Below are 27,298 nucleotides of genomic sequence, written 5' to 3' on the forward strand. Positions count from 1 at the left end.
TACACAAATTTTATTTTTTTCGAATAACTAATTACAAGTTTTCTGACTGATTACCATCGTTGCAAACGAGTAACTGGTTAACCGGTTACAAATTGCCATCCTTAATTCATTCGTATTTTGATTTGTACATTCACAAACCTTAATCCAAATTATATTTTTCCCTTGACCTTCCTCTAGAAAAAGTTGCTACTAACATTTACCATGTGTACAAATGAAAAGATAATTGCTTTTAAAAAGTTGTGAAGTTAACATACATGTATATACAATAAAACCAGTAAACACTATTGGAACTTCAAGTAATTAAGTAAAAAAAACGTTAAGAGAATAGTTTAAGGTTTATCACCTCTCTGTTCACTCATATAAAATTTGTTTCAATAGTAATGATTAAAATTAAAATTAAAAGAAATCTAATTTATAATTAAAATCTGCTCAATATCAGTATACATGTACTTTGTAGGTCAAAATTTGTCAGAAATGGCTATTTTACTTGACAATCTTATAAAGGAATAACAATAGTCATTTATTCCAGTGAGAGATACATGTGTATAGCTCTTATTTGCGAGGGGGGGGGGGGGTGTCAATAAACCTTTAAGTCCCTGTTTATTCACTTTCCTCAAAGCCTTATGTGCAAAACAACACACAGAGGATTAAATATTTACCTTGCTCGTTCAGGTGGCCCATCATCATTTCCGTTGAGTAATTTGACAAAGTTGAGAACTAAATTCCTGGACTTTCTGCTCCACCTCTCTCTCCCATTCCCTAAATTCTCCATCCTCCAGAACTGTCTCTGATGCATTCAAACAGGTATGCTCAAAAGTCTGAACATTCTGTAGCAGGTCTTCCAATTTTTTCTGAGTATCATCAGTGAGCCTCTTTTGGTCAGCACTGTAGATGTGGTTCAAAGAGAGATAAGCACTGTGAAATAAAAATGAAAGTACTGAGAGGGCTGGGGTGTATTCAAGATGGTAGCAGCTAACCGAACTGCTAGGCTAGATATCTAAGGTGGTAGCAGCTAACCTAGCTTCTAGGCTAAATACATGTATCTAGGCCTAGGTCTACTGAAGGCACTGAACTTCTTAGTATGGCTAAGCTAGCATACTGCTAAAGATCATACCTCTACGTAGAACTAAATAGTGGCTATCATCTTCACACACTACCCTGGGCTCACATACAGAGCAGATAGGACCTAATGACTCACTGTATACCTCATTTAGTGTTTCAAAGAAACTTATTCTCAAAACTTCCTACACTGGTTTATAAATGTGAGAGTTAATTCAACTCTGTCATAACTTTCTGAGCTTGAATTTTCTTTTCACTTTTAACTCCAGTTTTACCTCATCTACTGGTCAGACACTAGAAGAGCTTAATATGCATTAGTAAGGTGTCCATTGTCCATCTGTTTGTCTGTCTCTCTGTGGGTCAGTAAATAATTCTTTAAAAATGTACTCCTCTTAAAGTTTTATTCCATTTTCAAAAGGAATTGGTACACAAGTAAACTATACTAAGATAAATAATTCTATATTTAATTTGTTTATTTTCATGACCTGTGTTGCCATGGTTACTAAACATAGAAATTTCTGTAAAATTCTTTCAAATCCTACTTCTTCTACAGTTTTGTTCTGATTTCAGTATAAGTTAGCACACAAGTAGACTACACTAAGATACATAATTCTGTACATTTGTTTTATGATTTCCATGAATGGTGTTGCTATGGTTATTAAAAAAGAAATTTCTGTGAAATTCTTTCAAATATTATTCTTCATCCAGTGTAAGTCTGATTTCAATATGTGGCTTGGTACACATCAAGTAGACTTTTCTATGACACATGTACATTATAAGTTCTGGTTATTGGGTTAATTTGATTAAGGTGAACACTATAACTACAATGTTTACTAGAAATAGTATAATGTTGGAATTCATTTAAAACATTACTCCTCCTATGTTGTTTGTCTCAATTTCATACAACTTGGTACGGAAGTAAACTAAATCAAGGATCATAATTCTTATTTACTGATGTTGCCACTGCTACTAAGTTTCAAGTTCAGGTGCTCAGCTTTACTCTTTCTTATCATAAGTACAAATCAGTAGAGTTAGTCTACAGTCTCTGACTGAATCTTCTAGTTCTCTTAGTTAATTTATAATTTCATAAACAATTACTGCAATCAGGTTCATATTGGGATATATATATTCTCTTTGCGATCATATACATATTAATTTCCCACATGAGACATAGCTATTTAAGATGGACAAGTATACCTGGTAGCTACTACATGTATATGTCACCCTGAATCAACACCATGTATATGTACTAGGGCTGCGCAATAATATCGATATTCCGGTATTTTGCGATGCGTTAACAAAAAATGTATTGCGATATGTTTTTCCAGTACCGACATACCGGCAAAATGAATGGGCTTAAGATGTATAAAGTAAAATATGAAATTTAAAATGTCTGTAGAGGTTTCTGTTGTATAGTTGCATATCATTGCTAAACTGTAGTGAAATCAACTAGAACTTTTTTTGTTACAACATATCTGTAAAAGTTTTAGACACTCTGCTTATAAATGGAGGTTAACAAAATAAGAAAAGAGCATTTTATTAACTGTTATTAAAATATTGCAATACATATTGCAATACAGTTCAAAATATCGCAATATATTGCAATATGAAATTCCCAACCGATACCCAGCCCTTACATGTAACATGTACATATGTACCATATGCTACAATAGGTAACAACTGTAATAAAAATAACAGTTCTGAATATCAAAAAAAGGACAAACAGACAGACAGGACAAAAACTAGAACTGTCCAAAAGGGACAAATACCCCCCGCTGGGTTTTTCAGAGAAGGTACCAAATCACTAATGTTTTCTAGATGTGAGAGGTGTTCACAATTTGCTTAAACATTTAGAGTGAAAATTTATTTACTCATTATATTTTTTTTAATGAATGAAACTAAGGTGCATCCTAATAAAACATCAATGCTAGTAATTACAGTATTTTTTAAATACATTGAAAAAATAGTTTGCAACTATCTGTCATCTTTGTGAGACATGACACTCTGCAAATTGATTGTTGAAAAAAAAAAAAAAAAATTAATTATACAAAATCAAATTGATCTTAATACCTTTATATCAAACTCATTTTACTAATAAAAGGTTGGTTCCAGTAACTATGTATTTTGACAGACATAAATTACAATTAAGAGACTTAGACAACAGAGATCTTTATTTCTTTCTGCCCCATTCCCAGGAGATATAGATAAGACTTGCTTGATCAGAGATGCCCTAACAGCTTCCCACACTGAACTCATTAATTAATCTTTAACTGGATGCATGTCCACTCATTACTCCAAAGGGACAAATGGATTTACACTATCTGCTGTGTCATGTAAAAACTGATTTTAATACTTTGTGATTTTTTTTAGTTCTAATGAGTAGTTTTAAGCTGTAGTTCACATTTTTGTACAGATGTTCTAGATTCTATGTCTCAAACCTTAGACATGAATCTGAAATGACTAAGTCAATAAAAATGAAAAAAAAAAAAACACCTGTAAAATGCTGACAAATTATCAAATAATGTTGAAAATACCAGGTGGACATCTTCATATGGTAAATAATAAGTGTACAAATTTTCATACAAATCTATGCAATAGTCTCTGGGAACAGATCCGGACAAAACCACATAATAAAAATAAAAAAAACACCTGTAAAATGCAAAAAAATTATCCAATCATGATGAAAATACCAGGTGCACACCTTCATATGGCGAAGAATAAGTGTACAAATTTTCAGACAAATCCTTGCAACAGTTTCCAAGAAATGGCCTGGACAAAATCTCGTCTACAGACAGACGGACAGACAGACAGACGGACAGACAGATGGACAAGCTGATTCCAATATACCCCCCTAAACTTCGTTTGCGGGGGGTATAACAATATACCCCCGGGATCTTTCGATCCGGGAACATAACAAGATGTGTTTGTGAAACACTATGCCCCCGATGGTAACACAATTCTGGAGTGAGACGTAGACTACAATGCAATAGTTATGGCCAATGTTAAAGTTTTTCAAATGTAGGTCAAAGGTCACAGTTGAGGTCACATGATCAAAAATTTCTGTACCAATGGAAAGGTCTTGTCATAATGAAAACTCATGTCAAATATTAAAGCCTTACCCTTGACAGCGCAATAGTTATGGGCTAGGTTAAAGTTGACAACAGACAGACAGACAAACAGACAAACAGACAGGACAAAAACAATATACCCCTGGGATCTTTCGATCCGGGGGCATAAAAAAGAAAAAAAAGAATTCCTTCTTTCATTGTAATTTACTATTACCTTAGATTAAAGAAAGATTAGGACATATTTCTTTTCATTTTACAATACAAATGTATTACTGCATGGGTATGACAATCATGCCCTGTGATCATATTTCTGGTTTATCTAGTTCTAGTGATTTTATATCAAGTTTAATTAGTCTAAGAGTTATCTCTCTCTGTTCAAGAGAGTACAGTGTATGATAAAAAAAAAAAATTAGCACCTACTAATTAAATCTTCTTTAAAATCTAATTAATTTGTTGTCAGTTAACTCCAAGGTTTTTTATTTTTCTTTAATTCTTTTAATAAAACCTTCTTACAACTTTTTTTATCATACAAATAGAGTTTGAAGTTACGAATACATATGTACATGTACAACGGAGAATATTTTATGTATACTGTATAGATATTGCTTCTCAATGATAAAATCAAGGAACTAGACCAGGACTTATGTGATTAAATCACAATTATTGAAAATTTAATCGCAGAAAATTAAAATTAATATCATTATATCAATATGAAGACATGTAGCTAAATAATATTTTAAGGCTCAATATGTGTTCCTAATACAATGGAATGTATACGTGCAAATTTTTGTTTTGCTTTTTAACATAAGATTTTTCACTTTATGGCTGCAGAATTTAATGTAAAAATACAGATTTATTTAACATGTTTAGAGATAATGTCTGATATAACAAACAATTTTTTTTTCTTATTGTATAGAACTATAATTACAAGTTATACAACATGCTCTATTTTTAAGACATTATCATATTTCATTTGCATGTACAGCCACGTGCTTCTTTTAAAAAAAATATCTAGTACCGGTAATCATTTAAATTCTGTCCTACATTTCCCCCTTGTGGCTAACTTTAAATCATTTCACCTGTAACATGTTATTAATAGACCAAAAAGTTCATCAACATCATGAAGATTTATCCTTGTTCAGAATTTATGCCCTATATACATGTGTTTTGTAAGCATGCAGTATTCATATTGCCCTAAAATTTCAACAGCTTATTAGCTATTATGCAAGTTACATCATTAACATAACTGATGCATGATAAAATTAACAATTTTAGTTTCATGTTAATACAAATTAATTAATGAAGTTTTATAATATCTATGACTACCTAATTGATATGGTTTTTCCATTATGCCTACACATTGTGAGAAAGCCTTAAATTGAGTTGAACAAGAGGCCAACACATGGACCACAACACTCAGCTGAGGTATAAATTGCCCTTGTGCTGTTCATCACCAGATTTTTTTTCTATATATTCCAATATAAAACTTATATATCATTATCAAACTTATGGCCCCTACCTACACTTGAGGGACCTGATTTGAACAAACTTGCATTTATACTACCTGGGGATGCTTCCACATACAGTGGAACTTCATTACATGTATCTTGACCACAGATCATGATATCTCAAATACCAGGGATAAGTCAAAGTGAGTTGGCAATCCTAACCACTTCCTCTTTATATTTTTTACTTTCATTACATGTATGTCAAATCCTCAGATATCTCAAAGTTTAATCTTGATCCCGTTGAGTTTCACATACATGCTGTAAAATATGACTAACAGTGTTATTTTGTATTTTGGGACCGGGGACTGCATGGGGCCCTCTGAATTAGGAATTTCAGTGCACGTCAATTCCGCTAATTTGGATATTTTCAAGAAGTACCATTGGCATGAGAAGCAATATCAAAAAAAAAAAAAAAAAATTGTGTTGTCTTTGCACTATACTGTTTATAACAGATATTAAGGCTAAAATTCTTAGTATGAATTATCTAATTATTAATATCAAGAACATTAAGTGGTATGAGTAAACTTAAGTTTTCACATTGAAGGAATTAATCCAACATGGTTTATCAACAAAACCAGCTTGAACTTACTGAAAATCATGCAACAAACAGAATTTGATCAAATATTTTATTAAGTTTTTCTTTGGAAAAACTTCCACTACATTTTGGGAAAATACATGCATATTTTTAATTGAAAATGCATAGGGCCAGCCCCAAATACACCCTTATAAACAAGGGTCCCTGTGGCCACATCGCTCACCTGAGCACTCTGGCTAGGAAAAAGCAGAATTCAGTTCATTCTTGAAAAGTTTAAATATAAAAGTGATTTGGGGAAGGGGGGGGGGGGGGGTTGAACTAACTTGAATCTATACTTCATAGAGATGCTTTTGAATTAATATGAAAAATAATGGCTTTGCTGTTCTTAAGAAGAAAATTTTATTGATATATCCTTTGTATTCCTTTGTGTAACTATGATCCCTTGTTATGGCCCCTCTATTCTCCTGGGGGATCATGATTTGAACAAACTTGCATCTACACTAGTCTACCTGAGGATGCTTCCATATAAATATGACCAATCATGGCTTTGATATTCTTGAGCAGAAGATTTTTTTTAAAAAATTTCCTATGTATTCCTATGTAAAACTTTTATAGCCCATTGTGGCACCACCCTACCCATGGGGGTCATGATTCGATCAAACTTGCATCTACACTACCTGAGGATGCTTCCATATAAGTTTCATATTTTCAAGCAAAATGATTCTTTAAAAGATTTTTAAATGATGCTGGGTTTTCCATGAGCTGTTTTACTGTGTCGGCCCCAACACAGTAAAATTTCCCCCAACATAGTAACAATGCAAATTTTATGCGTGCGACACAGTAAAAAAATTTTGCGACACAGTAAGATCCGTGATAATCAGAAAATCAAAACATAAATTTTCTCTAACTGAAACATTAATCAAACAAATCTACCATCTTTCAATTTTTAATGCAGAGCATTTAATTATCTCTGAATTAGGGCACATTGTCTTGCTTCACATTGCATTATCAATTATCTCCTAGACCCTCGCTGGACTTTACGCATGAAGGAACATTTAAGACAAATCATTTGTTGTTACATTTCCATGTAACTGTATAATTGCTAGTTGCATTTTTTAAATATTATTTAAATATATAAAAATTAATTAAATATATATGCCTTTACTTCAGAACCACGTCTCTTAGAGGCTATGTTGGCACTGTGAGTCAAACATCATATCGTAATCATTTAATTGATGTACATGTATTGTTGAAGAATTTAAAGGCACCCCCTAAAAGCATTTTACTAACAATCTAAAGTTCCTTTCTAAATTCAAAAACTTACCAGTAATTTGATCAACTTAATCAAAAATAAGGGCAAATTTACTTTTAAAAATGGTAAATATTTTTCTTTAAATCGTACTTATTTTTTTTTAAATGTGGATGGGGGGGGGGGGGGGGGAGGGGGGAGGTGGTTTGAGTTATAGTATGTACATTATTATATATAATTGGAGACATTCTAACTTCCATTAATTTATTTTTCATTAATATGTATGATCATACCATTTGTGTAACGAATTAGAGGGTCAAAAAAGTTGTGTTTGTGCATGTATTCTTGTGTAATTATAATAAATAGTGGCGAATTTGATTGCAAAAATACCGCAAATATTAATGCTTCGCGTAAAGTCTGCAACACACTCAATTTCAAATGATGGAGAACCCTGATGATGCCATTAATTTTTTCACGAATTCATAATTATCTCACCTTGGAAAAAGGCATGGCCCTTCATTTGAACAAACTTGCATCCCCTTTACCCAAGGATACTTTGTGGCAAATTTGGTTGAAATTGGCCCATAATGGTTCTTGAGAAGATGAAATTGAAAATTTTATTACAATGACAACAGACAACGGACAAATTTTGATCAGGAAAGCTCAAATGAGCCTTCGGCTCAGGTGAGCTAAAAATCACTGACTAAAATCATGGCTTTGCTGTTCTTGAGAAGATATTAGATTTTAAAAGATTTTTCCTATACAATATATATATTCTTTGTAAAACCTTTGATCACCCTTTACAATATGGACCCAATGTGCCCCCAATGGTCATGTTTTGAACAAAACATGTACCTCATGAGGATGCTTCAACATAAATAAAACTAATCATGACTTCGCTGTTCTTGAGCAGATTTTTAAAGATTTTTCCTACATGTATGTCCCACGATGTAAAACTTTGATAGCCATTATGGCCTCACCCTGAGAATGCTTCGATCCACGTAAATATGACTAATCACGGCTTTGTTGCTCTTGGGATGATTTTTTAAAATTTTCTTATATATTCCCATGTAAAACTTTGATGGCCCATTGTGGACCCGCCCTACTTGGGAGTTGGGGGATGACTTGAACAAACTTAAACTAATTACAGTATGTCAGGAAGCTTTCATATAAGTTTCATCTTTTCTGACTCAGTGGTTCTTGAGAAGAGGATTTTTAAATGACGTACCCTCCCAATTTTTTCTCCTCTTAGTCATCTCCCCTGGAAGGAGTTGTGACCCTTAATTCATTTGAATAAATTTGAATCACCTTTACCCAAGGATACTCTGTGCCAAGTTTGGTTGAAATTGGACCAGTGATTCTTGATTAGAAGATGAAAATATGGAAGTTTATGAAAACAAAGACAAATGATGACAATGACAAACAATGGACAAATTTTGATCAGAAAAGCTCTCACTTGAGCCTTTGGCTTGATCAGGTGAGCTAAAAAGTACTGCAGTAAAGATAATAAATTTGTTAATAATATTGTCTAATTAAATCAAAATTGTCATGAATATCACTATAAAAATGATATTAATTTGTAATTAGATGGAAATTGACGACTTTGTCAGTGCAGATTGCAACATGAGAATAAATGTACTACAAAGTCCATATTTGATCATAATGGGAAATGTCATAATGTGAAATTCACAAATTCCACTGGCATATTAAAATATTATTGCTTACAAAATTTTATGATTGTTGATTGAATCAATCTTATCTAAAAACAGTTTTCATTAAATTGCAAATTTAAGTATTCGGTTACTGTATACAGTGAAATTTTCACACTCGATTGTTTTATTTTCGCCCTAATGTCTAAAGTGGGAGATACTGAAACATGCAGGCAAATTCAAAGAAAACAGCCTTGTCTTTTTTAATTATAACTTTTATTGGGCAAATTTGAAATGGCAAAAATAATGTTTTCAAGTTTGAAAGGGTGAAAATAACATTAGCGAAATAAACCCTATATACCTCATGTACCTGTAGTGTATACAGTAAATACATGTACAAATTCAAATTTTAATTGATAGTAAAATATTTGTTCCAATTATTCCCAAAAAACTATTAATTTTTTTAAAGCAAAAATCATCTTTTAACTTTTATAAAAAAAAGAACTTTATTATAATGAAAATTCAATGCCCTTAATATTTGGAAGTATCAGCTGAATGTAATCTTCCATTATGATCATAACTAAATAACTTTCTGTAAATTAAAGTGTCAAATATATGAGAAAATGTAAAAGCAAATACTTTTAAAGTACCAGATAATTATATAGTCATATAGCATTTCTATGTTTACACATGTTTACACAAGTTTCACAGTACTTAATCTAAAAATGCACTGATGTAAAAATAGGAATTTATGAACAAAATTGAATCTACACCATGTCAGGAACCAAATACTGCATAAGTACGTAATTAGTAATCAGCATTGCTATGTTTATAATATGGGTTTCACTGTACTATCTGAAAATGCACTGAGGCAAAATGGGAATTTGAGTTTCACAGCTTTGGTGAAATGGGAAAAAGCCATTAATTGCTTAAAGACTAATTAGCGTACAATTATAGCATGTTTAAATGATGTTGATACATGGTTTTATTGGACTACATAATTACTAAGAACGCTATTATAATGACTGGTGTTGACCTCCAGGGTTAATAATCATGGACAATATTAGGTGTGACTTGTATGATCATAGAATAACATATCAACATGCTGCAGGTGTTTTATATTATTTTAAAGACTACATATTGGGGGCTGGGGTTGGGGGGTTACTGTATATAATAGTCATTTTCTTTTAATATTGAACTGCAGAGCTTAATTGGGAAGTTTCTCAGTAATCTGTTAAATTATTTTCCAAGAACCTTTAGTTTTCTCATGTCAATACCCCCACCCTCCCCATTAATTTCTTAGATTTAATGATTTTTAAAACTATAATTTTAACTCTATTCACTGTGACCTTGGCAAAACAATTGATATCATTTCAAAACAACCTTTCAAACCTTCTGAACAAAACAATTTTTTTATGCACTTTGACTTAAAACTGCATTTCAATTACAATGTCAACTTACTCGCAGTTACAATATATGTACCATGCATGGTCATACATGCTGTTTGTATTTTCAATTTGTACAACTTTGGAAAATAATAATTTGGTTATTAATGGTTGAGTCCGCATGCCCCTAATTGACTGCATTTATAGAGTCTTAACTGTCACTTAAATCCATCCAAAATAAAAAATATAAAAGAGAGTAATTAAGATGTAATTTCTGATCAATTTTGTGTAAATTTTCTAATGTACTGTGTTCCCTTTTACTTTGGAATCATCATTGTTTGTGGGGGACCAATGTTCATGGATTTCATGGATTTCATGGATCACCCTTTAATACCCATGAATTTACATCGATCCATACAAATGTTTATTTTGTAAACATATTGGTTCATTGAATCTACTATATAAACCAGTAACCCACAAAATTACGTCCCATGAACAAGCCCATGAACAATGACTCTCAAGAATTAAAATAATTCCACAGTATTTGCATTGCTACAGCATACTTCAATCCAGAATTAAGTTTTATTCAGGTAATTAAGAGGTACGTTTTTATAATAGTGATAGAATATGCATGCAAAACAAAATGACACAGTACAGACACCCACCCCTAGGACAGTAGTTCAGGAAGAGGTCTGGTTAAATCCTGTCTGAAGTACATGTACGGTGCTACTTACCGAATTTGTCCCCATACAGTAGACACCCCCTATAATAGCTAGAACAGTGGTTCAGGAAAATTAAGGCTTGGTTAACCCTGTCTGAAGAACATGTAGACTTACCAAATCTGTCCCCTGACAGTAGATATTTTCTGTAGTAGGATGGTAGACCTGGAGAAGGCCTGGTTAAACCCTGTCTGAAGTTCCCCCTCCTGTCCCTCGGAGAGGCCTGCACGAAAACCATCCTGTACAATGAAACAAAGTTTACAAATTGTATACTGTTTGCATGCAACCTTTTCAACTTTCTTTTAGGGTTCCTCAGGACAATGGTCAGGAAGAAAAAGCATAAAAATACACCCCTCCCCCAATTTTTTGTGTTAAAGTGACTCCCAAAAAATTCATACACAATTAGCTTTCAAAATTTTCAAATGAACAGAAATTTTTGTGTTATTCCATAAAATTTAGACCCCATGGAAAAAAGTATGTTTACATTACTATTTCAAAGGGTTAAAACAATCCTTGGTTTTCAAAGCTAGCAGGAACACACTGTCCGGAAATCACACTAAAGTGGATAAATTATGAAAGAGGTTGTACAAGGAGATTAATCTACTTGTGTCCCTGTACAAAGTCTCATCTATAGTATGCTTTGCAATGGTATTCTGAATTGAGAAGATTTGCAAAGAATCAATTTTCAGAATTACATTTAAAATATTCCACAGAGAGTGGCAAATAAATTTTGCCCAACCTTTTTGAGCTTGCATTGCTTGTGCTGTCTAAATACTGGTAATTATGTTCCCCAAACGAAGTTTGGGAACATATTGTTTTTACTCTGTTTCTTATTATTATTATTATTATTATTATTATCATTCTTTTTTTCTACTTTCTTCTCCGGTACTTTTTTGTCCGCGAGTGTTCTCATAGAACCACTCATCCGATTGACATGAAACCTTTTTAGGGTTAATAGGCATGTTGTGTAGGTGTTCGGAACGAAGGTCATTTTGCGCGCACATGCATGCACGTGCGCGCGCGTGCAATGAGTGAAATGACTGATATACTTGATGAAGCCGTAACTTTGATATTTCTTGATGAATTGCTTTGAAACTCAAGATATAAAGATACATTAGTAGTCTAGACAAGATAACATGGTCAAATTAGCGTGAACTCACGCGCATGCACGTGCGCTCTTCTCTGATTGGCTGATACAAAAATCTCAATAATTTCCTTGTTTTTTGACAAAATACTTTGAAATTTAGAATATAAGTATATATTATAAGGTGCTACAACATGTTATATAGGAAATTTCTTGAAAACACGCGCATGCAGGTGTGCTGCAATCTGATTGGTTGAAACTTTAAATGTCTATAACTCCCTTGGTTTTCAACAAAACAGGATGAAATTTATGACATGGATAGGCACATAGAGCTCCTACATTATAATACTATCAAAATTGAATGCAAGGACCTGCATGTGCGTATGCTGAATTCTGATTGGCTAATACTTAAAGGGTTACATCTCTCTTATTTTTCAATGAAATTCTTTAATATTTAACACAACTGTATGTATTGTGAGACACTATAAGAAAATTAAAGTGAAAAATGTAGAAAACATGTGCAAGCACATGCGCTGAAATTTGATTGGCTAATACCCATATGGCTATATCGGAGTAGTTTTCCAATGAAATACCCTTAAAAATAAAGTGTCCATCTATATTACAAAAGTATTCTCTAATTTATTTAAGCTTGTAGAAAATGGGGCATCATAAGGGATTTGGGGAGCCGTTTGGGGAACATCTGTAACGGTTCCCGTTACAATTAGCACTAGTTAATTCATACAATATATTTGTCTAATATTTTCATTGGTCTTCCAGATTCAGGGGCTTTTTCTTTCCTTTTCTCTGTATTTCTTAATTAAAAGGCCACATGCTAACTTCCACTTCCATCAGCCTAACCAGCTAATCCTGATGCTTTATTTGTTTTTTCCCACCAAGTCCAGCCTTTTTAGTGGTGAAATGATACACCTCCCTCATGATATGATAGGTATTGTATAATTTTGTCACGGGACTAGGGCTGTCACTGTTCCCCAAAATGACCAAAAACCATGGACCAAGTTGTCCTGGTTTGGTTGGGTTTCGGTTCCATTATCTGGATTTTAGTTTGCATCTTCCCTAGCCAAGGGTTTCTAATCTGCTACTCTCCTCATAATTCCTTGGCCTATGGTGCTGTCAAAAGTTGGGATTTTTTTCTCGAGTTGTGATTGGAGTTGATTGATATAGACCGCCCAATCAGCAATTGTTTTTTGTAAATGACGATATCTGCGTTCGGGATATATCTTGACTCTTTAGTCTTGGGAATGAAAAACACAAACTGAACAATGATCCGTAAGATAACATGTCATTCTATAAATAGTTATGGTGTGATCCAATCTTAAGTTGAAGTGCAAATAACGTGACCTGGGGCCCGTTTTACAAAAGAACTTACGACTAAGACCAAAATTTAATTCTGCTAATAACTTTCCTATTTACATGAAATAGGAAATAGTTTTAATCTTTTTAAAAGGTATATAGAAAGATACTTTTACGCTAGCAATTTTAAACAAAATCATTAATTCTGCATAATTTTACAATCAACTGAAGTTTTTGGTCTTAGTCGTAAGTTCTTTTGTAAAACGGGCCCCTGGAATCTATATTACAGATGTAGATATGCATCCTAAATAAAAAGCAAACATTGCTCGATACCTTCTTGTTAATCATTCTCTAAAAACTTTAATGTTTAAATTTGCTAATCATTCTCTAAAAACTTTAATGTTTAAATTTGCTTTTAGGCCAAAGTTTTTTTATTTGGTTTACGATTCCGCCGACCCTAATTTTCACCAATCATGAAAATAAAAACAATGTCTTTTTCCGACATATCAGGGTTCGCAACTAACTTTTTTACCTTGGTGGACCACAGGTCCACTTGTCAAAAATTATTGGTGGACCTTCTCAAATTTTGGCGGACCTTCATAAATGTTTGAATTCATTAAACAAGGCTTGAAACTAACTTATGTACCCAGTGCAGTCAGACTAATAAAGCATTAGTTTAACCAGTCAACTGAAACAAATCAATAAGTCAGAAGTTTTTCAGCAATACTCTTTAATATATTTTCAATATTTAAAAACAGAATACAATTTATATCTTAAAAAAAAAAAATGTTATTTCAATACGGTATCATTTATTTACAATGGTAAAAACCAGCATTTATTTTGCTTCCAACGGTAGATAAAATTTAAAATCCAAATAATTAAGTTGTACATATAAACAAGACGTGAATTTTTCATGTATCTATGGCTAGATTCTTTTTTGTGATTTAATGTATAGCAGAAAAAAAGAAACTGCAGATAACGTGTTCATGAAATACAAATCATGCCTGTTTGAAGATCTAAAAAAAAATAAACAATGCATAAATGCAGCTGTCAATCAATTCTAATCATCTCTAAACCTGGCCATCAGTGTGCATTCAGGCATGGAGTGATTTCCTGTTACCCAGTGTACATTTTCACACCTTTCTGTGCATTAAGTAAACAAATTTGGCACGATTTTTACTGGCTTCTTTTTCAAGGTCCGTGTTGAATGTTCTTGCGTCTCAATGTTATTGTTAATGTAGTCATCAATATGTAAAATATATATTCAGCTAAATATTTAGCTAAAACAAATTTAACCATTTATTTATTGTTAAATACAAGTATAGATGAATTAATTGTTTGATTTACGGATATCGATTTATAGAAAAAACGGAATTTTACTGTGTATTTTTCAATATGGTGTTTAAATTTTAAATGGACCGAAGGTCCACCTAGTCCAGAACATTTGGTGGACCATCCAATTTTTTGGTGGACTCGGGCCGCCGGTCCACCGTTATTGTCGAACCCTGCATATTTTTCCGGATTTTTCTCAGCTGAACTGGTGGGTTTTAAATTTTAGAATGCATCTTAGTCGAATAAGCGCTTATAAATATATGAGACCTTTACAAACATTTAGGTGACCGTAAATAAACACACGTGCAAACTAAAAATGGCGGTTCTGTCATGTAACAAGGTAATTCCTCACTGAAAGCAATGACACACACTTAAAGAACTTTTTCTGCATGAAAAAGTGAATAAATTATTGGATGCATGATCCCTTTCTCCAATTGCAAATGTCTCAATTGGCTAAATTCATACCGTAATATTGGAGAGTTTATGCCCAACCCTGATCGACCTAGCAGACACGGTTACACATATAGATAACAAGGATTTATCAGTGCCTTCTCAGGGGCCGAAATTCGGCCCCATTTCCAATTGAAAATGAGTTCAGTTTTTCCCAATTTGGCAGTATTTTTTGCCAATTGGTGAACAATGCTTTTATTTTTAATTATCTTGAAAAAACACAAAGTAAAATTGTCAGACTGTCTGTAATTTTCATCTATTTAACTAGCAAAGCTACAGTCATAACACCTGTTTAAAAACACTGTAAAAACATCGCCAACTTTTAATCCGAATTTCCTCCGTTTTTCTAAAAAAAAAGATGATATTGTGTAATTATATAGATTTATTAAGTTATTTCCACCTACTCAATTGACCTGCGAGTGAATGGTAAGGACTTTAGGTATTATTTCAGATAGAAAAATATATTTTCAATGCATTAATACATATTAAAAGAGGACTTTTAGAAAATGTGTACTTGGTATAATTTTTTGCAGGAGGTTTATAATCTCCAGAAGCAGATACTATATGACCTAAATTGAAATCTCATACACACATGTACTACCCTAAGTTGTATAAATGCTTTACACTCATTGAAGTCCAATTTACTTTTATTAGTATTTTATTCATAATTGATCTTGTATGATGAAGATGGATCATATTTTATTCCCAATTCCCCAAAAATGGTGTTTCCCAAAATAGGCTGATAAATCCATTGATAATAGTTAGGCCAATTTAGTGTTGAGAGATACATCTTAGTTGAAGTAACGCTGACCGGTATTTCACTGGATAAATTCAAATGTGTATAAAACATTTATTATTTTTATATAGAAGTAAATTCAATATACAAATCTTTGCAAAATTCGCACTCAATTGAGATCAAAGCCCTTTGAATTACTAAGTAAATAATGAGCATTGCCTACTGTGCAGGTACATAACAAAAATTTAAAGAAGGACTTGATGGAGAAATTATTAGGCTATTGTGCCGCAGGTTGAACATTAAATTTGATAGCTGCATGATCAAATTATTATAACCTTTATTTCAATGTCAATTACTGTAACATTTGATATTGTTAAACAATTAAATTGTATTTTTCTTCAATCTAAATTTAACTTAAATTTGGATCCTTATTTTTAGTTTGTGGGGATACCAAGGTTTATAACACATCACATATCACTGAAGAGCACAAAAAGAAGTTGAACATCATGAACCAAGCACTGATTGACAAACAAAAATTGGAACTATATGTAAATGTAAATGACATTCAGTCTAAAGTTAGAAATGAATCAAAATTAAATAAAAAGAGTTATGTGATCTAGACAGTAAAACTTAAAAGTACTATTGATGTGTATTATTTTTATTAAAATAAACATTGCTGGTATTTTAAAATGAAACTGTTGAATCCTAAATTATTTTTATTTTTATTTTTCGACCACCCAATGCATTTTTTGGAGACAGAAAATCGTAAACCAAAAAAAATAAAAACTTTGGCCTTACTTCTATTGATGACGCAATCTGTGCATATGTGGTAAGATTCAAGATCACGTGACATAAACATTCCCGTCTTTTGACAGCACCATATGCCAAGGGTTTGTGAGGAGAGTAGCGGATCAGAAACCCTTGGTTAGTGAAGATGTTTAGTTTGGGTCTGGTTTTAACATGTTTAACAAAAAAATGGCATCGAAATGCAAAGAAATATGTATGACAATAACAGTGATAAATAAACATGACAGCTGAAATTTACTACATTCCACGACAAAACACAAGTTGTCACAAAAGGATTAGATAAATATTATCGTTTTACTAACAATGTGACAGTTTGCTTGATGGGGCGCCGTGCTAATATTTTGTATGCTGATTATTATTTTACGCATTGATTGGATGTTTGATTTCAATGAAATCAATACTTATTTGCATATGAAACTCAGAATAAAACAATACCCTGATAATACTGGCCAATCACACTGAATGATTGTTTACCAGTACGGCATTTGTAGTCAGCAGCAACACGTGGTCAGTCAAAGTCCGTTTTCTGTCCACAAAAAAGGATGTGTCATATTTTTTGCGACTTGACCTGATGGAGTTTTAAATATGTATAAGAAAATTTAATTTGTATTATATAGTTATCGATATCATCATTATAGGAAGTAAACCTTGTAACACATGTAATTGTTGTTTACTGCATACTAGTGAACAATCATTCAATACGATTGGTCATATTGTCAATGGTATTGCTGGGTCAATTCTGTGTTTCATATGCAAAGTATTATTGATTCCACTGAAATCAAACATCCAATCGATGAGTAAAATGATCATCAGCACACAAAATTTTAGCACGCCCCATCAAGCAAACTGTCACGCTGTCAGTAAAATGATAATAATTATCAAAACGAGCAAGAGTAATTAGGTTGTAGCTAATAGTTGGCCTAGTAGTCCTAAACACTGATGTCCAGACTTTAAGTACATGGTTAAGACTAGAATAATCGAACTGTATCTCAGGACAAGCTTTCACCACAGTTAGAATACGTCCCATATACTTGCAATGTAGCAAATCTGAGCGAATCCACTCCAAAATGATTTTTGAAGAAAACAAAAGGAGTTGCATTGAAAATGACTATCAAATTAATCACAACAACCCCTTTTGAGATTGTATATGCCTTTTAACCTTAAAAATAATCCATATAAATATGAAAATTCCAACTCATTTTCACAACGTTTTTACCTTGCTTCAAATTTACACGCCATGCTGACATTCGGAACTCTCTGGATTGTTCACAGAAAATGCACAGAGTTTGAGTTATCGCCCGTGTTTATTTTGCTACACTGCCAATACACAGAATGAATTCTATCATTAATCCGAGTCCGTAGGACAATATCATTTTAACAATAGAACGTTCTATCTAGGTTAAGACTTGTTTCCGAGGTGAATTTAACATAACAGAATTTAACATAACAAATAAAGATTCATCAAAAGAAGGTTTAAAATAGATCTATGTAAAAAACCGAACAGTAAAAAACATAACTGTACCGAAAATTTTCAGATTCAACCCGAAAAATTTTGGAACCAAGACAGCCCTACATGAGACAGTTATTTTTTGCTATATGATTCATTCTAATTGAAGGAACAAATTCAAAGTTCTTTTATGTCTTCTTTCACTAAAAGCAGTTGCTTAATTTAGCTGCAAATTGACTAGAAGCAATTGACTAGAATAAAGTGACTGTTAATGATTATTTTACAAATTCTTAGTCTTCCAGAATCACATTTTAAAAATTAAATCATGCTGTGAACCGTGTTTTCACAAAGGCCAAACCTGAGTACTGGAGTATTGACACTCAATTTGAGTACACTCCACAAAGGGAGGAAGAAGAATGTAACCTAAAAAATTGTTAGTGGAGTATGGATGTTCAAAGGATAGAGAAGACAAGTAGATCGTGACGAGCCCCTGTTTCAAATAAATTGGCAATAAACCGACTTACCTTTTGAAGATTTGCCTTCTGTTTTTCTACATCTTTTGAACCTATGCCAACTTCTGGAACATCCTGATCAAAAATATCCTCAACATCGAAGGAAGCCATTGCGTCACATGTGCCTACTTTCACTTCAACACTTTTGAATCAATTTACGAAACATCGATCCCGATATAAAGATGATAAACAGAGATGTTTTTTCCCCGTTTTTCAATAGCTACAACTTGTAACAAGTTTAACTGTATAGTGTACAATTTTTTCCCAAATGTGTGAAATATCAAATGTATTTTAATTATAATACGTTATTTTTCTGGTGGATGGAACAGTTGCATTATAAAAGTTAGAAGTGTGGAAGCTGCAGAGTTTTAATTCAAATTAATTAAGACATCTAATAAAAAAAATCCTTGTAAATAAAATTACTATCATTCTTTCAGATCAACACTACCTCTAGTTAAATATTCCTTTCATTATAATCAAGCTTTTAAGAAATATTAGTTCAAAAGAGGTAGATGTTGTTGAATAATTGCAAATAATATAATAGTTGAAATATTACATTCGGTAAATGTAGAACTCTAGTGCACATGTACGTATCACCCGATATAAACTGAGGCTGCCAAGCAGAATGTAAATCAGACAAACATCTTCAAGTAATATTAACTAAAGTTTTATTATTTAGTGTTTATTTAAACCCTTTCGGTTGGTCTTAAGTATGTTATAGTGTTGGCGAGGAACAAATGCACAATTATGGCTATTTAATTGATATATGTGCATGCCCCCTTTTTCATAATAGCATCCAAACTACATATATTTGATTTGAATGATGTTTGAAGCTTGAAAATATTCTCCCTTATTCTAATTTTGTCATAAAAGAGAAAGGGCTCTGAAAAATCCCCCAAGAGGTACATTATATTTCAAATTATTTACGATGTAACTAAGTAAATATTTCAAAATATCATAAGTATAAGGTTGATAAATTGTGTATTACTTTTTATTCGTTAACTTTTGTCTGATTTAAAGATTGTACGATTTGTTTAGTTGAAATAAAATCAAGCATCATCAGACTTCATTATGTAGATTGTTTGCAGATGACAACTCGTTGCAATGTTCCTCATATAATGTTGCAACTATTGAATATATCTTGAATCACGATTTAGAAATTCTTGATATATAGGTGGTCCTCCAAATGGCTTATGAAATTCAAAAGCATTATTCTTTACATTAAGATCTAATTATTATTTTCCTAAACTACAATTTCAACGATGTAAATTAGAATACATAACCTCTCATAAACATCTAGGACTACGATTGAGCCAAAATCTCAATTCGTCTGAACATATAGACAATATAGTTAAACAGGCTTACCAAAGATTAGGCCTCCTAAAAAAGCTAAAATACAATATTGGTAGAAACACACTATCTAAAATGTACATAACTTTTATTAAACAACTGCTTGAATATTGTTCTGTAGTTTGGGATGGATGTTCTCTACAAGATGTTGAAAAATTAGAAAAGGTGCAGCTTTATGCTGCGAGAATAATTACAGGGTTACCCATTATAGCTTCAAGAGATGCATTATATTTAGAAACAGGATGGGAACCTTTCGCAGAGAGGCGTAAAGTAGGAAAACTAAATACTATGTTAACTTTAAAGTACATCACAGTTTGGTACCTGATTATTTAAAAAGTATTTTTCCCTCAATAAGGAGTGTTGAAACAAATTACAAAACACGTAATCGAGATGACTACACTATTCCTAGATGCAGACTTGAAATATTTAAGAAATCTTTTGTTCCTGATACAGTAAACCAATGGAATAGTTTAAGAATTACCACAAGAAACAGCTCAACTTTTAGTAGTTTCAAAAACAAAATACATAAAAAACCAGAAAACCCCCTCCTTATTTCTGTTATGGTAACAGACGACTTAATATCATACATACTAAACTACGACACAACTGTATTTTAAATTATGATCTTTATAAAAGAAACATTATTGAGAGTCCTGATTGTTCATGTGGTACACCAGAAGACCCATATCATTTCTTCTTTGTTTGTAATAAGTATCAACATGCTAGAGAGGAACTATTTAGAAACCTGTGTCTTTCTGAACTAAACACTAAATTGTTTTTTTTTTTTTTTTTTTGGATGGATTTGACCAAAAACCGTAGGTTAATTTATCTTGTACACTTTTACTTTTCCCCGTCAACATCTCTTTGGAATACATATTACACTGTACTTAAAATGAATAAACAGTCAAATAGATTTATCATGTGTTGACTCTCGTCTGAAAAAGCCGAAACATGTGACTTTCATTCATTTTTCTTTCTTGTGCAAACCGTGTAATTTAATATCTCAGGTATATCGCAAGGCGTGCAAATCGTGTACATTTCTAGGTCCCAAAGCGAGCGTGCTAGAATCTTATATGCACGAGAAACATGCAGAAAACGTGCATGATTCATTCAAAAATCACTAATCTTTATTGATCAAGGTATATATAGCAGAAGGTTTGTTGCTCTTTGTAAACATATTAGTAGTGTTTAAAGTGCAAAAAGTAAAATACTCCACGTGAGCAGCCATAATTTAAAAAGTACGGGTTTTTTTTTTCTAAATACGTATGTGAGAAAGTATGAATTATCTTTAAAATTCTAACAAATGCATAGAGTCTACTTATTCAGGAGGATTAAATATCAAGATTTTTAATCATAAGTTTCTATAGGCATTACAATGAAGATAATAGCTCAGAAGATTCACGCAGATTTTTTTCCTTTCAGAAACTATGCATATGATCTATAAGTTTTATTTTAATTGTGCATATTTATGACCAATGATCAGATTTTATCGATATCTAAAAATTGAATATTTGATTGAATGTCTTTAAGCAGTAAAGTTGTAACAAAGAAGAAAATTTCAGCGTTTGTTCGCATCTTGTAATTTTAGGTTCTTCCTGCATTAAGATTGAACATTAGACTAAGTTATAACTACAAATGTAGCTAGACTGCTATACAGCTTGTTAACTGATTCAAAAATAACAAGTGAAGAAAGTATAGGGAAATTTACTGATATGGTTAGCATCCAAGAAAACAAATGTGATTATATTTAATTGTAAAATGATGCATTTTTTTCCCTAACGTATGTATTTATTTGTGCCTTTTCGAAGTTTATTACTCTAGTTTATTATACACCAATATGTACTCCTTATATAACATAATAAATTTCAAAGAAACTGTTTCGTTTGTTGATGCTTGCCTCTTATTCGGACGAAACAATTTTCTCTTTCTACATGTATGGTTCCATTTTCTTAGCAACGATGTAATTGCTAATTAAAAATTAATTAACCCTCAGTAAGACTTAAAATACAATGTTAAAATCAGGTGTGTTATCTGTCCAAATCTCATTTTCGAATCCAGAATTGCAGTCTATGAAATATCTGTCATATAATCATACCTCAAGCTCGATGTTTTTTGTTTTGTTTTGTTTGTTTGTTTGTTTGTTTTTATATTATTGGCTCTACGTCCATAACCAACTACATTTATATAACTCTGGTTCATTGACAACATTACTAGGAAGATTCTTTGCAGTAGTATGCAGTTATCGCTTCCATAAAGTACTACTTGATACAGCATTGTTTTTTTCATCATTCTGACTCGTCCACTAAACATGAGAATTCTTTTTTGAAGCAGAATTTTACAAACCTACATGTAAGCTTCGTCATCCGATGAACACAACCATCACTGGCTGCTGCTTTTGCCATAAAGTCCTCTGGCATTATTTTTCACCCTAATCAACTTGAGTTACAAAGACACCTTACATTTATTGGAACTATTATGCTAGAAAATACATGCCAAAATATTCCATTCATCTTTCTGGTCAAAACGTCTAAAAGGACATCGAATTAGATAAAGCGCGAATATATTATCCAGATCTTGGAATATAATTTCCTAATAATTTTTTTGCCTAATTACCAAGCGTATTAAGCTGAAGGTAGATACATGTACTATGCAAGGAAATTGCACTTCTATATGGATAATTATTTTGATTGAAAGAGTTTCTTCTCCCTGTTAGATAGTCATTTGTTCTAATCCAGGAAGCTTTTCCTCAATGTTTATTTCGCTAGCCCACCACAACCCTTCCTACACTCCTCTTTTATACATTTTCTGTTTGTCACTGGTTGCGTGTTTTAAAATTTGCATAATGGCAGTTCTGTTATCAAAGTTCTTTAACTCGGATCATGTCCCTTTGAACAACGTAAGGAAAACGGTCACGGCTTTCTGTTCTCATATTATGCAAATGTTCAGTCACTGTTAACCAGCAACAAGTTAGATTACTTTAAAAGTCGTTAGAATCGGCAAAAGAATTAGAATATATTCAACAGTTACAGAAATGTCACATGTTTACCGTGAGTCTTTCTCACTAAACAAAGACAGCAAAGCAGGACTCAATGGAACGTTACAATTCTTTCATGAAAATCGACGGTTTAGTTTATGTTTCATCTCAAGGGTTGAAATTTAAAGATGCACCTGTGAAAGCATAAAAAATATGTAATTAACATGTACGACAAATACTGCTGAAAAAAATGTATTGAATTCTTTAATTTGCTCCTGCAAATGGTTTTTTCAAGACATTAGAATATTTTTGTCACAGTTTTTACCAGTTCTTTTTACCTTAATTATTATAATCAATAAGCATTTAAGACATATCGTCGACGTATTGTCAATTAACAATGTTTATTTCCATTCTTATGTCGATAGGGTATATCCCGGTGAGCTTGAAATAAAAGATACCACAGAGTCTGACACATCTATTTCATATTTTGATATTTTACAAGAAAAAGACGTTAATGGTAATCTAACAACTAAGCTTTATGATAAAGGTGATGACTTTAACTTTTCAATTGTCTACTTCCCTTACCTATGCAGCAATATACCTTCATCATCTGCATACGGGGTTTACATCTCTCAGTTGATTCGATACACTAGAGCATGCTATACGCGTGTGAATAATTTCTAAAACGAGGTATTATTGACAAACAAGTTGATGAAACAAGAAAATCAGCAGTCTCGTTTAAAGTCGTCATTTCGTAAGTTCTATGGTCCATACAATGACATTGTCAGCAAATACAATTTATCATTAAGTCAAATGCTGACTGACGTTTTTCATACTAATTTTTAGGCCATTATTTACACTCTGAATTGTTGACGGATTTTTCCGTCATTTCCCGATGATGACAAGGAGCACACGACGGGTGTGCATGACCACTCGACAGGTAATGCTCACTCCTCCATGGCACCTGATCCCATCTCTGATGTTTTAGAGGTCCGTGTTTGTTCTGCTCCAAAATTTGAATTGTTTAATGACTATCCAAGTCTCATGTTGGAACTCAGAATTACAGCCAATTAATTACAAAGCTGTGTTATATCGATATCTTAGAAGTTGAAAGTATTTAATTTAACGTTATCACCTGTAACCAAGTACATTTACAAAACACTATTTCATTGACAAGAATATCCTTTGCAATGCAATGCTATACAGGTGTCGCTTCTATATTTCTTGAGGCAGCCGTTGATATTGAATTTTTATTTTTTGTATGTACTATCATCTTTAAATGTTTAAAACATTCGAGAAAATAGTCAATGGGAAATCTCAGTATAAAAATGTTATTTTTTTATGTGTGTGTGTGTGTGTGTGTGAGGGTGTGTGTGTGTGTGTTCCATGGCAACACTATGCATATGACTATATTTCCCATACGGTGTTTTGGTGAAATATGTGATCATGTGTGCCACACCACTCACATAAAAGACAATGGTGCAAATCCTTGCAGAGAACTAGTCCTGCGTAGATTCTACTTAATGAAATTTACACAGTTTCTTCTTTTGCATGTCTCGTTCATCCGGACGATTGTGTTCCCGGGCAATAAACAATCAACCAATATTACTCTTTTTTTAAATTATTCCTTTAATCAGATATAAATTTTTTTTATAAAATTTCAAAAACTTAAAGGAGCCCCAAATTCTTTTTCTTCCAAGTTCTTTATTAATTTTTTTCTTTTTTATCTCTTTACTATCTTCTAAATCAACTTCTTTTCTTCTTTTATAGTAACGCTATTTTAATACATGGTTGTACAATTTACAAAATTAAACGAATTAATTAGCGATAATTAATTCGTTCAATTATGTTAATTGATCGAAGATGTAACCATCTACTTGTCCTCGGGCAAGTATCCCAGCCATTATCCTGAAAATGAGAAGAATCGAACACGGAAACAGGCCAAAGTCCTTTTTATATGACGATGGCAACTTTTCCAACTGAAAGTCGGGCCGACCGAGTTTCATTAAGGCTAAAGGTCTGGAATTTTATATCAACTGGTTTTTTTTTTTTTTTTTTTTTTTTTACATTCAAGTTATATCAGGCTTACTTAGTTTGTATTAGTGCTATTTATTTAAGTATTCTTGTTTTTTTCCCATTTCCTTTGTTTTTATGACTTCCTTATCTTTTGTTGTCCTGAGGAGTGGAAAAATTCGTCGTTCGTCATCATTAATGCTCATCTATTATACATATACTAGTATGTATAAAAAGTACTTAATTCGTTCAGAAATAATCTGCATTTACATATTGAAACAGTTTGGTTAATATCATTTGAAATAATTTATTTGATGTAAAAAAAAAAAAAAACCAAACACCAAAAGTATACATTTCAGTGCTTGTATCTGGACAAACAGCATAACGCAGGCTATGCAGTACCCACTCTTTTATTTAAGAACTGATGATGGTGAATTGGAATATATGGGAAAAAGCAAATCTTTAAAAAAATTATTCAATCGTATCATTGGATAAGAAAATGAAAATGATATGACATATCGATATTTGTGTGGTCTTCCGGAATACCATTATAATGTATTCCAATTACCGCTGTGTATATTTATTTATTGTCAATATGAAAATCATTTACATTGATATATGAAAATTCACACAAGCCTTATCATTCTGAACGAAGGCTTTTTTTGAGGACTTCAAAGAATTCATCTCTTTTTTCAAACCATAAATTATTTCAGATGGAGCTAATTATTAGACAAAATTTACGTACTTTTATATACATAATTTGTAGTGTTCTGTCAAACTGACACATGTGATGAAGATTTAGATGACATAAGTGTATGAACCGTATAAATAAACACACACTTAATCTGCTGAGCGTAGATATTTCTTCATATACTCTGCTGAAGAAGATACTTGTTATATACACGTACCTTTTTCACTAAAAGATAAAGTTTGATTATAAATGCATCTTGAAGTGGGCCAAGGTTCTCCATCATTCGAAATTTTACTATGTTGCAGACTTTACTTGAAGCACTAGTATTCACGTTATTTTTGCGATCGAATTCGCAACTGAACCACTGTTCATTATAATTACAAAAGCATACACACACACACACACACACACAACTTTTTTGAAACACTAATTCGTTACCCAAATATGGTGTGGTCGTACATATTAATAAAAAATAAATTAATGGATATTCAAAACAATTAGAATGTCTCCATATAGTAATGTACAAACAGTGAATCATAAGACAAACCAAATGTTAATTTCCCCCTCCCCAACACACAACTTAATAAAATAAGTACGATTTAAAAAAAGAATAAGTACAATTTTGAAAAAACAAAAAAAAAAAAAAAAAAAAAAAACGGTATATAACATTATACGAGGGTTGTCCGGTAAAATCGTGGACAAAGCGTTTTTCTCGGAAAATGATTGGCGCACTAAGCTGAAATTTTCAGCAAATGTTTATTCATCAAAATAAGTGCATCTTAATTGTTTTTTAATATATAAAATATAGACAAAAATAAAGATTTTATTATGCTTGAATGTGCACAGGGTAAGGTCCTACGGCGCACGATAAAACAAAAAAACAAACAAAAAAAAAAAAAAAAAAAAAAAAAAAAAAAAAAAACAGGGTTTCATTAGCGAATACACAAGTATTATTTCGAAATAAAAGTATTAAATAGATAAGGTTGGGGTAAATATTATCCTATTTTTAATCCACTATCTATTATTTCGTCTTTTGTAAAATATCAAGGCATTTGCTTAATTTTTGGCAGTTTCCCGAGCATTTGAAATGAGAAAGTGGTAAATGCAACACACGAAAAATAGTAACCTTTGATGACGTTACGGCGCACCGGAGAGCAGTTCAGTTTGATTTAGATGTAGTAATGACACCCTAAGAAACTTTAAATGACTACAGAAGAAAAAAAAGTATTAAATCTATCACTTGATCTTTAGTATACAAGTGAAATGGGAGTTTTCTAAGCGGAAGCTTTTTGATCGGGTCCCCGGGTAGAACAAAACATACGGACTAACAGCTACTGGCAATAGCAAAAGACGCTGTCACTGTAGATCGTCGATATAAGATAGCCTATTTAGTTGAATGATAGTGAGAGTACTGTCCAT

General features: G+C 32.3%; 1 protein-coding gene across 2 annotated transcripts in view; it reads right to left on the reverse strand.

Annotated features, from left to right (window-relative positions):
- Nucleotides 1-19,033, reverse strand: part of LOC133188372 (uncharacterized) — an 84,929-nt gene extending 65,896 nt beyond the window's left edge. For both annotated transcript variants that reach the window (XM_061323762.1, XM_061323761.1), the window contains exons 1-3: nucleotides 18,864-19,033; nucleotides 11,290-11,411; nucleotides 660-915 (exon numbers count right to left, since the gene is read on the reverse strand). In XM_061323762.1, the coding sequence (XP_061179746.1) occupies nucleotides 684-915; nucleotides 11,290-11,411; nucleotides 18,864-18,962 (453 nt within the window). In that variant the 5' untranslated portion in view covers nucleotides 18,963-19,033 and the 3' untranslated portion in view covers nucleotides 660-683. The remainder of the gene's footprint in view (nucleotides 1-659; nucleotides 916-11,289; nucleotides 11,412-18,863) is intronic.
- Nucleotides 19,034-27,298: the final 8,265 nt, after the last annotated feature.

Source organism: Saccostrea echinata, unplaced genomic scaffold, assembly GCF_033153115.1.
Source record: "Saccostrea echinata isolate AGI-Se365-2 ecotype Australia unplaced genomic scaffold, CSIRO_AGI_Sech_v1 ptg000016l, whole genome shotgun sequence".
NCBI classification, from domain to species: Eukaryota; Metazoa; Mollusca; class Bivalvia; order Ostreida; family Ostreidae; genus Saccostrea; species Saccostrea echinata.